The sequence below is a fragment of the Sturnira hondurensis genome, unplaced genomic scaffold, assembly GCF_014824575.4.
Source record: "Sturnira hondurensis isolate 20B ecotype Veracruz unplaced genomic scaffold, ASM1482457v3 Scaffold0014432, whole genome shotgun sequence".
NCBI lineage: Eukaryota > Metazoa > Chordata > Mammalia > Chiroptera > Phyllostomidae > Sturnira > Sturnira hondurensis.
In genome coordinates, this window is record NW_028087063.1 from 2,840,369 (window position 1) to 2,855,188 (window position 14,820).

The 14,820-nt window shown below is 37.5% G+C and overlaps 1 protein-coding gene across 7 annotated transcripts in view; it reads left to right on the forward strand.

The window, feature by feature from the left end:
* The window catches only part of BBX (BBX high mobility group box domain containing), a 91,828-nt gene that overhangs the window by 13,675 nt on the left and 63,333 nt on the right, over positions 1-14,820 (forward strand). For all 7 annotated transcript variants that reach the window (XM_037063342.1, XM_037063343.1, XM_037063346.1 and 4 more), the window contains 2 exons: positions 4,577-4,772; positions 8,291-8,358. In XM_037063342.1, the coding sequence (XP_036919237.1) occupies positions 4,577-4,772; positions 8,291-8,358 (264 nt within the window). The remainder of the gene's footprint in view (positions 1-4,576; positions 4,773-8,290; positions 8,359-14,820) is intronic.

Genomic DNA, 14,820 nt, shown 5'->3' on the forward strand with positions numbered 1-14,820 from the left:
GCAGACCCTGTATATTTCTTTTTACATGTGGTCCATAGGCCTTTCCCTGGCTCAGGTGTGAGAAATGGTTTTGCAAAGGGTCAGTAAAAGGGGAGGCTGCCAGTGGGTTGGAGAACAAAGGGCAAGAAAAAAGCCTGGAGTATGTGGGTTTTTATGGAAAATGGTAACTGAGAAATCACTGTGAGGGTTAATGTGCTGTCATTGTATCACAGTATTAACCTTGCAAAACCAAAGTCAGTGTAAATGATCAATACCAAGACAGTATTCCTTAGCTTAACCAAGTATGTATTGAGCAAAAAGGTTAAGAATGTGGGAGATAGGAAAAAGAATAACACAACCCTTGTCTTTAAGGATTTAATACTTAGGTTCAGAAGCCATAAATTCATGCAAAGACTCACAGGTCAATGCAAGTAGTGTGTGAACACCAAGGGTGGCCAATACATGTGAGGCAGGAAGAGCCTCAGGGTCAAGGACAGCCTATCTGTCCTTGGAACTGGGCACCGCATCAGTCATTTGCTCAACATCAGTCATTTGCTCGACATCAGAAAGACCTAATCATTGTTGTGATAAGGTTATTAAGGAATGAAATGAGAGAAAACTCTATGTAGACTGTATGTATGCATGTAGCGAAACTTAGCATGCTGGTCAACTGGTCAGCCACATGGGCAAATATCTATCATAACAGGATTAAAAGGGCCAAAGAGCCCCCACTTGTCTGAATGCACAGGGTAGGGCTGTTCATGCTGGGGCCAGGAGGGTGAACTCAGTTATCCTCTAAGAACGTCACTCTCAAGCTATTGGCCCTATCTTGTAAATAACCTCTTGCTAAAACAAAGTTTTCAGAAATCTCCCATTAGTAAAAAGCCATCTCATGGCTTATGTTTTTTTCTGCTAATTTTCAACCCGTTAGATAACCTAAGTGATTCTACTTACAAACACAGCTCCTGAGTTATGCGAGGTGCTCAGGAAATACTGGCTCCCTTCTCTCCAACCTCGACCAGCGACCAGCGCCACATTTCATTAGCAATAATAACGAGTCACTGTTATTCAGTAATGGTGGTAAATACGTCCTCTCTGTGACAGCATTTTGCATGCTTCATGTACAACAATGGCATTATTATATACGTGAAGACAATAACTTATGTTAATATTTTAAAAATTGGATCCTAACATTACTTTCTAGATCATTTATAAGAATGGAAATTTTATCTTAAAAAGCACCTTAATGTTAATGAAAGAGATATTTACTAACTATTCTCAAATTGTTTATTTTTAATGCAGGGGTAGGGGGGCGGCTACCTAAAACACCAGTAGTATTTCTAGTTATTAGTACAGTCTAGATCTTCACCAGAATGAAAGAGGATGGTAACCATAGTGAATAATAAGGACCCTGGGAATGCCTATACAAAAAAAGATAGCTGATTCTGGTTCAATATGTAAAATATAGCCATAAAACCTACCAGAATTTTGGAGGAAAGATGACAGAGAAAATTATCTGCTATTTAAAAAAGAGATATGGCACATTTTTTAAAATTGTGTCAACCCCTAACATATTCTGTGACAATTGTACCTCTTCTCTGTGGTAGGCAGAAATCACTTTGTACAAGGGTGAAAGGAAGATTTAAAAAGTGGCACTAATTTCTACTTCTTCCTTCTAGGGTCTCTCCCTCACAAAGTTTTTTAAAGATTTTATTTATTTATCTTTAGAGGGGAAGGGAAGGAGGGAGAGAAATACCAATGTATGGTTGCCTCTTGTGCGTCTCCTGCTGGGAACTGGCCTGCAACCCAGGCATGTGCCCTGACTGAGAATCAAACCTCGGTTGTTTGGTTCACAGGCCTGCACTCAATCCACTGAGCTACGCCATCCAGGGCTGCTTCGCAAAATGATTTTTTAAAAATTATCATTTAGATAATAAAACTTAATAGCACTATCTTATCTGAATTGTTGCTAGGTATCTTTACTAGAAAGAAAATTAGACTTGTTTTATGTAACAGAACATTGACCCTTAAAACTTTCATGATAAAATCACTCCAATAAAATTATACACTTCAAAAACTGACTTGACTGAGTAGCCACAGAAGTGCTTGGCTATTCTATTGTGGAAAAGTCATAAAGGAAAAGCTGAATGCAAGGTTGTTAGTTTTAAGCTGAGTTTAGCTATAGATACTATTACCTAATTTGGCTAATAAGGATTATTGTGGCAACAGTAGTTCATTTTCATATGCAAATTTTTAAAGGACAATTTTACTTCCTAATTTGAGTGATTGGGAGAAAAGTTAATCGGTTTGTACTAATTTAAAAAAATTAAAATTTCAGAATGTTTTTAAAAAGTGTTACTTTTTAGAAAATAAATAGGGATCTGGGTGAGTAAACATTATCTACGTTTCTGAAAGTATATTAATTGGTAAATTTTTGTTAACTGATTAGAATTGTAGAATACTTGTTTTCTTTAAAAAATGTGTTCAATGACGTTTAGTAATTTCCTTAAGCACTTTAAACTTTCTTCTTACAGAATAGTTTACAGCATGAATTTGCAATTGTTCAGAGTGCAAAAGTTAACTTTTATCTGCATCCCTTTGAATGATCACAGCTTCCAAAGTCATCAAGATTTACGGTAGTAACTGGAACTTTCACAACCAGAACTTTCTCCTTATAAAACTACCAAATTTATTTTCTGTTTCTCATGACAAATATGTTAATTTGTTGGAAAGCCTTTAGTTACTTTGTAGAGCAGTGACCTTTGTCTAAATGACTGTTCATCTGGCAGACCTGGCTGGCCTGTGTGTCCTTCACTGGAACACAGTAGAGACACATGTGTCTGCTACTTCCCTCTCCACCTCTCCCTGCCATTTGTCACTATCGGCCGCCAGACGGCGGGCAAGGCTGTCTGCCCCGGCTTAATATGTAAATCCCCTCATGAACATGTCGGACAGCCGTCTCTTCCATCATGTTTGATGCCTCAGATGCATCCTAGTGTATGATGGTAAATTCTTATTTGGCTCTGGTCTTATATGGCTCTGGTCTATGTCCTATGTTAATTATTTTTTAAGAAAGGTGAACTGTATCTTACAGTTTTTTATGCTTACCTTCCTACTGTATGTACTTGTGTATCAATATGCAGATGTACAGCTTTTAGTGGGGAAAAATTATTGAAAAAATTTGAATTTAGGTAATCATGAATAATTCTAAACCATTGACTATCTACAGTACAATGTTCATTTATATGGTTTAAGGTGAAGTGCCAAGGAAAGTTTGTTATTTGGATTACATGTATTTCCTTAAACCAAGAACAAAGGAACCTTTTTTTTTCCTACTGAGTTAAAAAAAGTTCTGGAGCTTTTTTGTTAATGGCAAGCTTATGGGATTAAAATAATTGCATTAATTTATTAGAGTATTCATCAGTAATAACATAATAGTTGAATACATAGAAGATCCATTTTACCAGATAACATAACTTTTAGTGATATATAATGCATAGAAATAAATATTATAAATTTAATTTTGTTACAAAATGGGAAAGAAGTGGCAGATGTGAGAAAAAGGGCTAGAGTGGAAGCAACAGAAAGAAAGGGGAAAGGAAGATGTCCGTGAAGGCTGATACCTCCAAGTACAGACATAAAGTCTGATGGGTGGATGGTAACATCACACAGTACAGCTCTCAACACGTTCACATCGGTGATCATTTGTGCTCATTACAAAACCCTGGGATGTTGGCAGGTGCAGTTACACTTAAGAACTGGAGGAATTGAGGCTTAGGGGTTAAACAACTTGCTTAATGTCCACAGCGGTCTAGTAGATAGATGGATTTTAAACCCAGGTGTCCAGACACTGTGGCCAGTACTCTTTCTTCTACATGGCCTTGCCTCTTCAAAAGACTGAGAAGTTATGTATCACTTCGCCCTACCTTGTTCCCCTTCTTCTGTTCTCAATCTTGGTTCATTTATCCCACAGCTGACTACTTTGCTCCGATAACTGTGCCTGCATTTTCCTTACTTAGTACATTAAAGTACAGATTTAATTTTTACTTAACAGATTAAGCAGCGAGCAGAAGAACTTCGTTACCAGCTTTGGTATTGACTCACACTTCATAATGTGTAGCAGATGCCATGCTGTGCACTTCTGTTTACAAGAACTCTCGGCGTTTTGGTGTTGTTTTCAGTCTATGGGAACTAAGGCTGGGGCCCAGAGGTGTTGTATTCTCCATTTCTGGTCTCTGTCCTTGGTCACTACAACCCTAAGTGGAAGGGTTAGGGTTTGAACTCTGGTTTTTCTGTCTTCAAAGCTATTGACTCTTTCCATGACAAATAACTCCCTTTCTCCACCAAGGTCAGACAACTTTTCGTGTACTAATAAAATGTTGAGGGTTAAAAAATTAAAAAATTGTTGGCTCTGTATCGTCATCCCACAGAGCATGAAAATTAATTCATGCTCTGAATTTTCATTCTGTGAGGAAAGCTATCAAAGTTACTGGACGTGTTTTCAGTCATTTTCCAAATGGGGTGATGATGTGAGGACAATTAGAACATTTTCAGTCTATGTATTAATTAAAACCTGTTGTCTGTTTTTTGTTTATAGTATAAAGATGCATTTATGAAAGCAAACCCTGGCTACAAATGGTGTCCTACCACAAACAAGCCTGTGAAATCCCCGACGCCCACTGTCAATCCACGAAAGAAATTATGGGCCTTCCCATCTGACTCTTCAAGAGACTTGCCAAGCCCCAAGAAAGCGAAGACTGAAGAAATGCCTCAGCTTAACTTTGGAATGGCCGGTGAGTTTAGACACTATTTCTACCTGTTCCTCAAGGACAGGGCAATACATTTAGGCAGTACTTTTCCCAGATAATATGGAGAGAGAGGGAGAGAACCAAAACATATGACCAATAGGGAATAATGGCAAATATAATATAGGATATCTTAAAGCTTTGGAGTATAGCATACATGAGTATATACAATTAAAGAAAAGAGGTATAGGTCAAGTGGTAGAGTCAATATGAATGAATTCCCGACATTGGCATTATGGAAAAGCAGACAGCGATTCAGAGATGTCAGGAGCTCAGGAAATTTTGTAAAGTAACAAAGTGGTTTAAAGACACATACAGTAAGCTGTCTCAGTAAGCACTTTAGTTACTGTGAATACTTAAAAGGCCACAGTTATGTACATCATCTGAGGATGTGACACATCAAGAATAAGAATATGAACAACTCCATGTCAGATCCGAAATGGATCTGACAGCTGTTTCTTGGAGGGAACTCCCATTCTACCCGTCTCCTGTCCCTGTTCCTAGACTGGCGGAGCAAATTTAAAATTCCAGGTGGTCCCATTTATTATGGGACCTTTAATACTCTTTGGGTGGTCAGGAGCGCTGAAGCATTTATAACCGGGAGATAACGGACTTGAACTCATGCTGTGAATGTCTCCGTCTTCCCTTGCTGTTGCGATGTGGTACTGAACGGAGGAATTTTCCAGGGTGAGATTGAGAGATTGGACAGGGTGGAAGCTTGAGGTTGATATTGAGCTATAGGGTTCCTATTTCATTATCACAAGCACTTTTCTTCTAAATGAGAGCACGGACCCATTGGTAATATGGAAAGTGAAGTTGAACAATATTGTGATGACACTTCTTTTTTTAAAAATAGCCAGTAAGCCAAATCAGTTTACTAGTTTAGTGTGTGATTCATAGTATAACAATGTGTGTGGTGCTGTCATATATAAAACCTAAGAAATGCATTCTAATATAATGGCACCATTCTTGGAGAACAAAGCCTTCAGGTGATTGTCATGTTAGGTGTGTAGTATAACTCTTAAGTGGGTTTCCAAAATGATACTTCTGCATATCTCAGGAAAATCAAAACAGAGATCTTCGCTTGCTTTAGCTGTCACTTTGTACAATTTTAGCTTCAAACCACTTGCTAGTAGTCTTAGTGAGCATTCTGGACTTCCCAGATTATATCAGTTGGAGTGTTTAAAAAAAAAACATTATCAGGACCAATAAAGAGTATATGGACGATTTGCTTACAACTGAATTCTTTCAATTAATATTCTATTGCTTTTTCTTCCAATTTTAAATCTAGGTCAGTCTGTGCAGGTTTTTTTTCATTGACTATCTCTGTATAAATCAAAAATAGTTGTAGATAAATTACAGAAAGCTGTGAATGATGTCTGTTTATAGCAACATTTCTGACAGTTTATTAATCTACCTTTTATACCTACAAATTAGAAGTAAGACCTGGCCTTCAACCAAGATACTTACAGGTCACCTTTTAAAAACTGTGTTCTTTATAGCAAAATACAGGAAAGAAATTTTACAAAAAATACGTTTCTTGAATTTATCTTGTTATGTAAGGGCTTGTTGGAAATGGATGTTGGAAATCTATGACCAGAGCCCTTGTTAAGTTAGGGTATAGTATGTAACATTGGTCTGATAATTTCAGTTATTGCCTTTTCTGTACAATGAAAGCAAATTGATTTGCCTTTAATTAAAACATGGACCTTAGCTATTTGAATGTAAGGTATACTGTAGGGCATTTCGGGGCCAGTTTAAGCTTTTCCTCAACAGGAAATCTCATGTTTTGTTTTCCCAGTGGTTCTTGTCACATGACATTTTGCTGTTTTTAATAACCTCAGAGCAGTCAGTTGCACGATTTCCAAGCAGGGAAAGCTGTGTAGAATTTAGTTTAGTATCAGCCTTCTTGCTGAAGGGAAAGCAGACTCTTTATATAAACTTGATATTTCTAAATAATACTATATAAATATTCATATAAAGCATGATGATAATTTTTTGGTCGGTGTTTTAGTATCTTTACAGCAAATTTCTTGGAAAGTCACATTGGCATATACCGTAAATAAAATCACATCAGTGTGTTTCTATTTCACCGTGTAATCTGATCTACCACGTTTTTGTCTTTGGTGGAAAGCAGTCATCCAATCCTCCTGATCTCTAAAACGGCACCTTCAAATGTATTTAGCTTCCCAGAGAACCAAATTAAACTCTTCCATTTTGCTAAACTCATTTCCTCCTCCTGATTTTTATTTTTAAATAGATTTAACTATCTATTTTAACAGCCACAATAGTTCTTAACCCGCAAAAAGTCTTGTTTCTTCAAATGAGCATGTTCCTACGTATTCTGTGTGTGTGTCTTTCTTTGTGGCTGCCTTTTAACATTAAGTCTTAACCACCTGATCGTTTGGTGATGTATTTTCCCCTCTAATAACCTCTTCCTTTTTTTTAAACTGCCTCCGATTTTCTTTTCAATTAAAAAAAATGTATAAAAAATGTGGTCAGGGTTGCTTCATGAGTTCTTCAGATAGATTGTATACAAGGATATACTTAAGGTCATACCTTTAAACAAAAATTCAAAAAAGAAAAGAAACTCCCTAATGTCTTTAAGCAACATCATACCTCTCCCTCACTTTTAATTGTAGACTCCTGAATTTAAAAAATCGTTTAATGAGTGCCTACATGCATATGATAGGTACTGAATTAGGCATTTTCACATATATTATTTAGTTAAAGTTCTGAAATTTAATTCATATAAGATAACTTTTGGGAATATAGGTTTCCAATTGTCTGTAGTACTTTCTTTGTTTATATGTAAGTTGGGTCATAGTTCTACCACTTTGCTGTTTCCATTTTGTTTTTCTTTCTGTTGATTATTGAAGGAATGAGAACAAAGACCTTTGGTGACATAAAAAGCATTCGTTTTAAGAGGGGCCTGACTCTACCCCTAAGATTTAGTATATCGAAAAGACATCATTGTTCATTTTAAATTTTAAAGAAAGATTATTTGAACAAAGCCTACTAGATTTCGCAGGCCCATGTTTTAAAATTTTCTCTGTTCTTTAGTTTCTGATAGCCTGGTTCTTTTTATCAGCCCTGATATTAAATAGCAGAGACAATGATTTGAGGATAACAATCTCAGACTTCTTAGAAGATGAGTATAAGCACTCTTCCGTTTAAAAAAAAAAAGAAAGAAACCCATCTATGCCCTCCATGCGGTAAGGAAAGAAACATCACTAAAGGAGATAATTCCCATTACAAGCAGCTGTGGTGTGGAAGGATGTATTGTGTTGGGACGGTGGGGCAACAGTGGTATTTAATGTGCTGATGAAAGTCAAGTACTAAGCACATATATGCCAAGCATAGAGAGTTTTGAAAAGTTTTTTATAGAAAGCTGTATGTGGTTCTGCTGGATTTCTGACGGCTACTATTTGAGTTTTCTTTTTACTCTGTGTTACTTATATGCACTTCGTGATTGTAAATTGATGATTTATTTGTTTTTGTCTTAGATCCTACTCAAATGGGAGGACTGAGCATGCTTCTTTTAGCTGGAGAACATGCCCTTGGCACATCAGAGGTAAGTCGGTTTTTCATTCCTCTCCATTCTGCTCATGCAGACATATGTATTCTGTTCACACTGTTGCTTCTGCACACTCACTGTTTGCAGATCATGAACAAACTTTACTTTTGTTTTCATTGAGCTCTGTATGTGCATGACATTTTGCCTTGGGGGTAACAGAAGTGATGTAAATGAGCCCAAGAGGGTGCAAGTCAGGTGCAAATTTTGAGGGTCCGTGAGCTGAGGAGTAAGAAATGTAAGAAATGTCTAGATCCTCACATTTGCCATGACTTTGTCCTGCGTTTGTGGGGTGGATCCTGTGATTCATTCAGTCCCATTCATAACATCCCCTACTTTTGTGATGTCCTCATTCAGACTTGCTAGGGAAAAGATGAGATATTTTAAAGTATGAAACTTCCATCTTTCTTATACCTGAGTAAATCCAAACTTCCATTTAAAAAAATCAAGAGACATGGCATTCCAGGTTGTTCTGTTCTTTAAAATGGAAAATGGAAAGGACCAAGGCCCTCATGACCTTGGTTTTATGGTCTTTTACTTCCTGTATAGTTATCAGTCTGCTTATGCTAAGCATTTTCAGGCATGGTTTTGATGTGCAGGTAGTAGCACTTAACCATGCATAGTTTGCATTTGTGGAATTCTTCTTTTTTCCAGACTCATTTAACAGAGACCAGATGAGTTAACCTGGAGGTCATGTTATTTTACCTTACTCAGGAACTGGGGATGGAAATTTTTCAGTTCCCCACCAGAATTGCTATGTAGGGGAAAACAGCAGTCAGCTCAATTTTATTTCATTCATATATGTTTATGTTTATATTTATATTTATTTATTTTTACTTTCTTTTTTTAAAATTGTGAATGTGTCATACAGATGACAGTTGAAGCCTGTTCAAATAGTGATTTTAGACAATACCATATAAGATTTTTACATCATGAAAGCCTTTTATTATAGTTTACATTTGGGATCCATAGTAGTTGACCAAATGCTCAGTTTAACTTATTTTGATTTCATTCAATTCAGTGGAGGAAAAAGTAAGTTGGTAGACTGGTAGTTATTTTACATTGTACTAATGTTCAGCAGAAAAAAGTAAATATGTCACGATGTGCCTCTGCATACTTACTCAGCGTGTTTGCCCTCCTAACACAGCAGTGTTTTTGAGCATTATTTCACTTTCTAACACAAGGCTTCTACCTAATAGCAATCAGACTAATTCTCACTTGGATGTGGATACCCGAAGCACGTCCCGAAAGGTGAATGTGAACGTTGGAATAATAATGCACACTTGACCTTTCAACACAGGCTGACTCACAGTTTCCAGCCAAGCATTGTATTGTGAAAGTCAGCATCATCTTTTCTAGCAGATTAGATCACAATGATGTTTTTCTTCCCAACATCTATTAACATTCTTTCTAACTTTCAGAAACAAATGTAAACCAATAAACAGCTGGTAAACTTATAGATAGACAAAAATGCTAGTTAAACAAAAGAATGCTTTTTTCCCCTTTGCTCGAAGTTTGGCTCCTGGGCTCTTTTTAGTGAGAATTTGTCCTCCTCACTTTTAAAAACAGCAGAGTTCTGACATGATCAGTGTTCAACGTTTTATTTCTGACGAAGAGGGGGAAACCATTTTGAGAATTCTCGAGCTACAGAAACAAAACTAAATGGCTTTAAGAAGTGGATCATATACAAGGGAATCAGCTAAGGAAGAAGTTGCCAACAGTTAGGTCTTTAAGAACTGCTCCTAGGAAGAAACTTTTTTATACCCACTTGCTCTTTCAAATGATTTATTTCTTGTTGCTTTGGAAAAGGAAGTACTTAATAAAGTGACAAGATAATATACATTCACGGCAATCATATGCTGGAGGAAGTGAAGAATGGAAAAACGATACAAACTAAAGTTATTAATAAGCAATATCCTTAGGCATAAATAGAAAAAATAATTTTGAACAACTGCTGCTTTTATAAGGAAAAACTTAGCCATCTCTGGTCACTTTTATTTCTTACCATTTTGGGTGGGACATTTGAGATGTTTATCAAAATGAAATTAGCTTTTGGCAATCTAAATTAAAGCCACTGTCCATTTTAGCTGGAACTGCCCATCCTGCGCAGCCTCTCCCATTTGTCAGCACTGAGGCTTAGAGGATCAAGTCTTTTTACCCAGCTTCATGGGCGGTCATCTCCCAAGCCGCACTGCTCAAGGCAGTGATGAACTTGGATGAGCTCCTCAGTCTTCCAGACATGGGTCCAAGGGATAGAAGTTGTTTATAGAAGTGGCCCGTAGTCTCTGCTGGACTGCCACACAGCTTGTAATGATACTGGAGCTTTACTCATGGCATGAAATCAGTAGTCTGGTGCCCTGGGCAAAACCAGGGACTTTTACTTTCAGCCAGATGACTTGATCTGTATTCTAATACGGGGATATCTCAGTTCTATGCAGCGTTTTTTGGTCATGCTGTCCAGGACATCCAGCCCGGTACCCTCCTCATCTGTAGCTCAGTCCTGGTACCAGCCAGCCAAGTGCAGTGCTTTAGTACCAGGTTTTCTTTAACCTGATTTAGGTTTAATTAAGAGTGGCTTTATTGGAGTCCTTAAAAACGTTTTGAAGGATTATCTTGGATGTAATATGCTTAGAGTTAATTCGCCTGTGTTTAAGATCACGTCCATTTCAGAGCTTCATTTAACATCTCATAATAAATGGAAATTAATGATCACTCAGATACTCTGAAGGACACCTCGCAAAAGCCACCAGTTGTATGAAAGGCTGGGTCACACTGAATGAGGGCGAACATCAGATCGCTGGACGTTGGAGTCACACAGGATCTTTACACTCGAACTCTGAAATGGAATCCTCTATCCCCAAACCCTCTCCTCCCGTAGCAGACAAGCTCATACCCCATCCCCCTCAAAACCTTCTTCCTTCTCTCAAATTCCCTCTTTTAGAGTAAGGCTTTAACTCACCTTAGAAACACTGGCCCTCTCTGACCTCTCTTCCTTTTCCTTAGCTCTAACATCTTTCTAGACAATTACTGAGGCCTCGAAAATACCATCTGTGATTTAATCGGGACCCCACATCTCAGCTGGTTTATTTCCTTAACCTTCTAATTGGTCTCTTGCCTCCAGTCACTCCCCAGCCAAGGTCATCTTGCACTTCCCTGACAGAATTATCTAACTGCACATCTCTCATTATGCAGCTCCTGTGACTAAAAACCTTGTCTGGCTCCCCATTACCTTCAGCTTACTTTTCGTGCTTAACACAGAATTCAAATCCTCTCAGTCTGATGCATCTCCTGTTACATTCTCAGCCATCTTAACCTTTGGCCACACTCGGAAAGTCACCGTTTCTCACACATACAGAACACTTGCCTTCATACTTTTCCTCCTGTTGTTACCACATCATTTCTACAATCCTGGTGTTCCTTGTAGGTATATCTTAAATATTACTTACCTTCTTTTACCCATCCCCCAAAAGGCCAGGGCTGCTTCGCCGTCCTCCCATAGACTTTGTGACATTCCACCATTATGCACTTACATTCTTACATGTGTAGCCCCCTCCTGCATTTGAACAGCAAGCAGTTTAAGGACCAAACACATTCCCTTAGTCTTATTTTATTGCCCAGCGGAGTGTAAGCTTCTTGAAAGCAGCAGTCTTTGGGCTGACACGTAATAGGGGTTCACTGAGTATTTGTTGAAGGAATGAGTAAATAAATATTTGAATTCGCAAAGGCAAGAATGTATAATTCAGATACAACACTTACCCTTTTTGTTGACTGTGTTCAGCACAATCCCACTGTGGGTGGCTCTGGTCTTGTACCTTATGAAGTAGGAGCAGGCTCTTGGTGATACGTAGCTTTCCAAAGCACTTGCCATCCATTTGACTGGTGTGATCTTGTTTTATAGCAGGGTTCTGGGTTGTGTTTATCTGTATTCAGTTTTCAAGATCTGAATTGCACCTGTGGGGAAAATACACTACTTCATCACAATTCTTAATTATACTAATCATTTCTCTTCCTTGGTTATTGTGAATTATAGCTAAATCAAAGGGAAGATTGGGTCTAAAGGAAATTGAGTATGTGGTTAACTTTGCTTTTGAAATCACTGTAGCTGTTTTCTTTCTTGGGTATATAGCTACCCCTAGTGGCTTTATAGGTTATTTCAGACTCTTTCTAGAAATAGCTTATTGGGGTTTTTCAAACCTCCCTTTATTTAACCCCTGTTTATTCAGTATCTTTTTTTTCTCATAATTAATGAACACATACCTTAGACTCTTTATATTCTGTTATGTTCAGCATAGGAATGGATATTGGGGAATCGATGTTTATCCATAAAAAGCATGCTTCACCTGATAAGTAATTCAGAGTACTGTAAATAGAAAGAGCAAGGTGACAAAACGTAGGATCCTCCGACAGTAACATTACTTAAATAGGAACCTTTTGTGGGAAATACTCTATTCACATTGTGTGGATCTAACCCCAGATTTCTTTACCAAGTATGTGTGTGCATATTATACATGCACAAAAATTCACCTTACATTGGATGCCTTATTTATCAAGCTCTGAAGAATGAAGTCTACATGTATACATCTTCCATGCCATTGAACCATTTTTACATTTTGAGATTTTAGATGGAAGAACATCTAGCATGTATCACATGCATTTCTGCCTTTTAGTAACATGTATTTTATCATTCTTATCCTGACAACTTAGAATCACAGTTACAAATATTAATTACTGCAGTGGACTGATGCCTTCAGGAGAAACTTTTGGGCCGTTTGTCCTACTTTAATTTTTGTTCCATAGATCACAATGCTCTGTCAGCATCTTGTCTATTCTTTTTGGCTTTTCTTGTTTCCCTGTGTCGTCTTGTTGCTGGCGCTGTTTTTTCTCAACCTCTTTCCTTTTTCTTAACCCCCACTCATGGCCCCATCTGATTTTCGGCTTCTGTTACTCTGTAGGCTGGAGAGTCAGGTGATCACATAGTTGTAGCACGATTCTCCGGGCTACTAATTGTGCTGTCTTTCCCTTTTGCGGCACTGAAGATATGTGTTAAATCCACACAACTTTAATGTAAGAGTAACTAGATGTTTTAGTGAGAACACTGTCCACTAGAGTAAAATGTATAGCTTTAGTGATTCTCTTACTGTTGTTTTAACCACTGGGCAGCCTGTGTTCTGAGACTCTTCGTATTCACACACAGAGAATCAAGTCTGTCAGCAGTTACTCGTCATACAGCTGCTGTGCGTCCAGGTGCACAGTGAGCACACGCAAACATGCATATGCTTCGATCGCATAGTGCAGTTGACATAACATGGGTAGCATTATGCACATACCTTGATGATTATTTACATTTGAACTCTCCATTTAAGAAAAAAGTTTTATTTAAGACCATCAGAACAATTTGCAGAGAGTCTTATTTAACTTTAAGACTGCATAGGCTTGTATAGTTATGGCCAAATAATCTATAAATGCCATTTGAAAGAGAGTTGACTTTCCTTCTTATAATTAATATGAACTCTAATTAAGTCATTGGGTAATTTAACTCCTTATAAATGGTAACTACTTTTCATGCATCATGGGCTCTGAAATAAAAATATATATTATATAACCCTGGCTGATCCAGCTCAGTGGATTGGGTCTTGGTCTGCAAACCAAAGGGTCGCTGGTTCACTTCCCAGTCAGGGCACATTCTTGGCTTGCTGGCCAGATCCCCAGTAGGGGGGCACGCAAGAGGCAACTACACATTGATGTTTCTTTCCCTCTCTTTCCCCTCCCCTTCTGCTCTAAAAATAAAATCTTTTTTAAAATTCTCCATTTAAAAAAATTAAAATATATATTATTTAGGCTTTATGCAGTATATGTAGCTACTTTAAATGATAACATATTTGATTTGTTTTTTTCTAAATTTATATCATGGCTACAACTAGCATTATTAAAATTTCATAAGACACTTTATATAATTTTCATTTATTCTTACACATGATTTTGAGTCAAATCTTGATAATTTGCCAAGATATCTAGGGGGCTAAAGACACAGGGTTTCTTTATAAACCAGGATAGTATTGATTTTTTCCATTATTCCTAAACTACAAGATAAAGAGGTATTTTGTTCAAGTACTTATTCTAAAAAGGAATTTGGGGTGGCTTATAATTTCAAGATTTGCTGGCCTTCTTTATAGCGTGTTTTATGTTAGGGACCAAATAAAAACACTTGGGGCATTAGACACACAACTTGTCAAATAGTCAATTACCAGTAAGGGAGTCAGGCTAAACACAGGTGGCAAGTGAATTAGAGCTTTACACCTTCTCTGTGAAGCTCTTCTCTGAGAGAACGTGGCCATTACTCTTTCAAATACAAAAGTGACAAAATTTTAAATGCTTGCTATTTCTTAGGGGGCTGTGACACTTTTTCAGAACCACATCTTGAGTGTCTAATGAAGAGATTCAGTGAGAAACTGTTTACAAGAA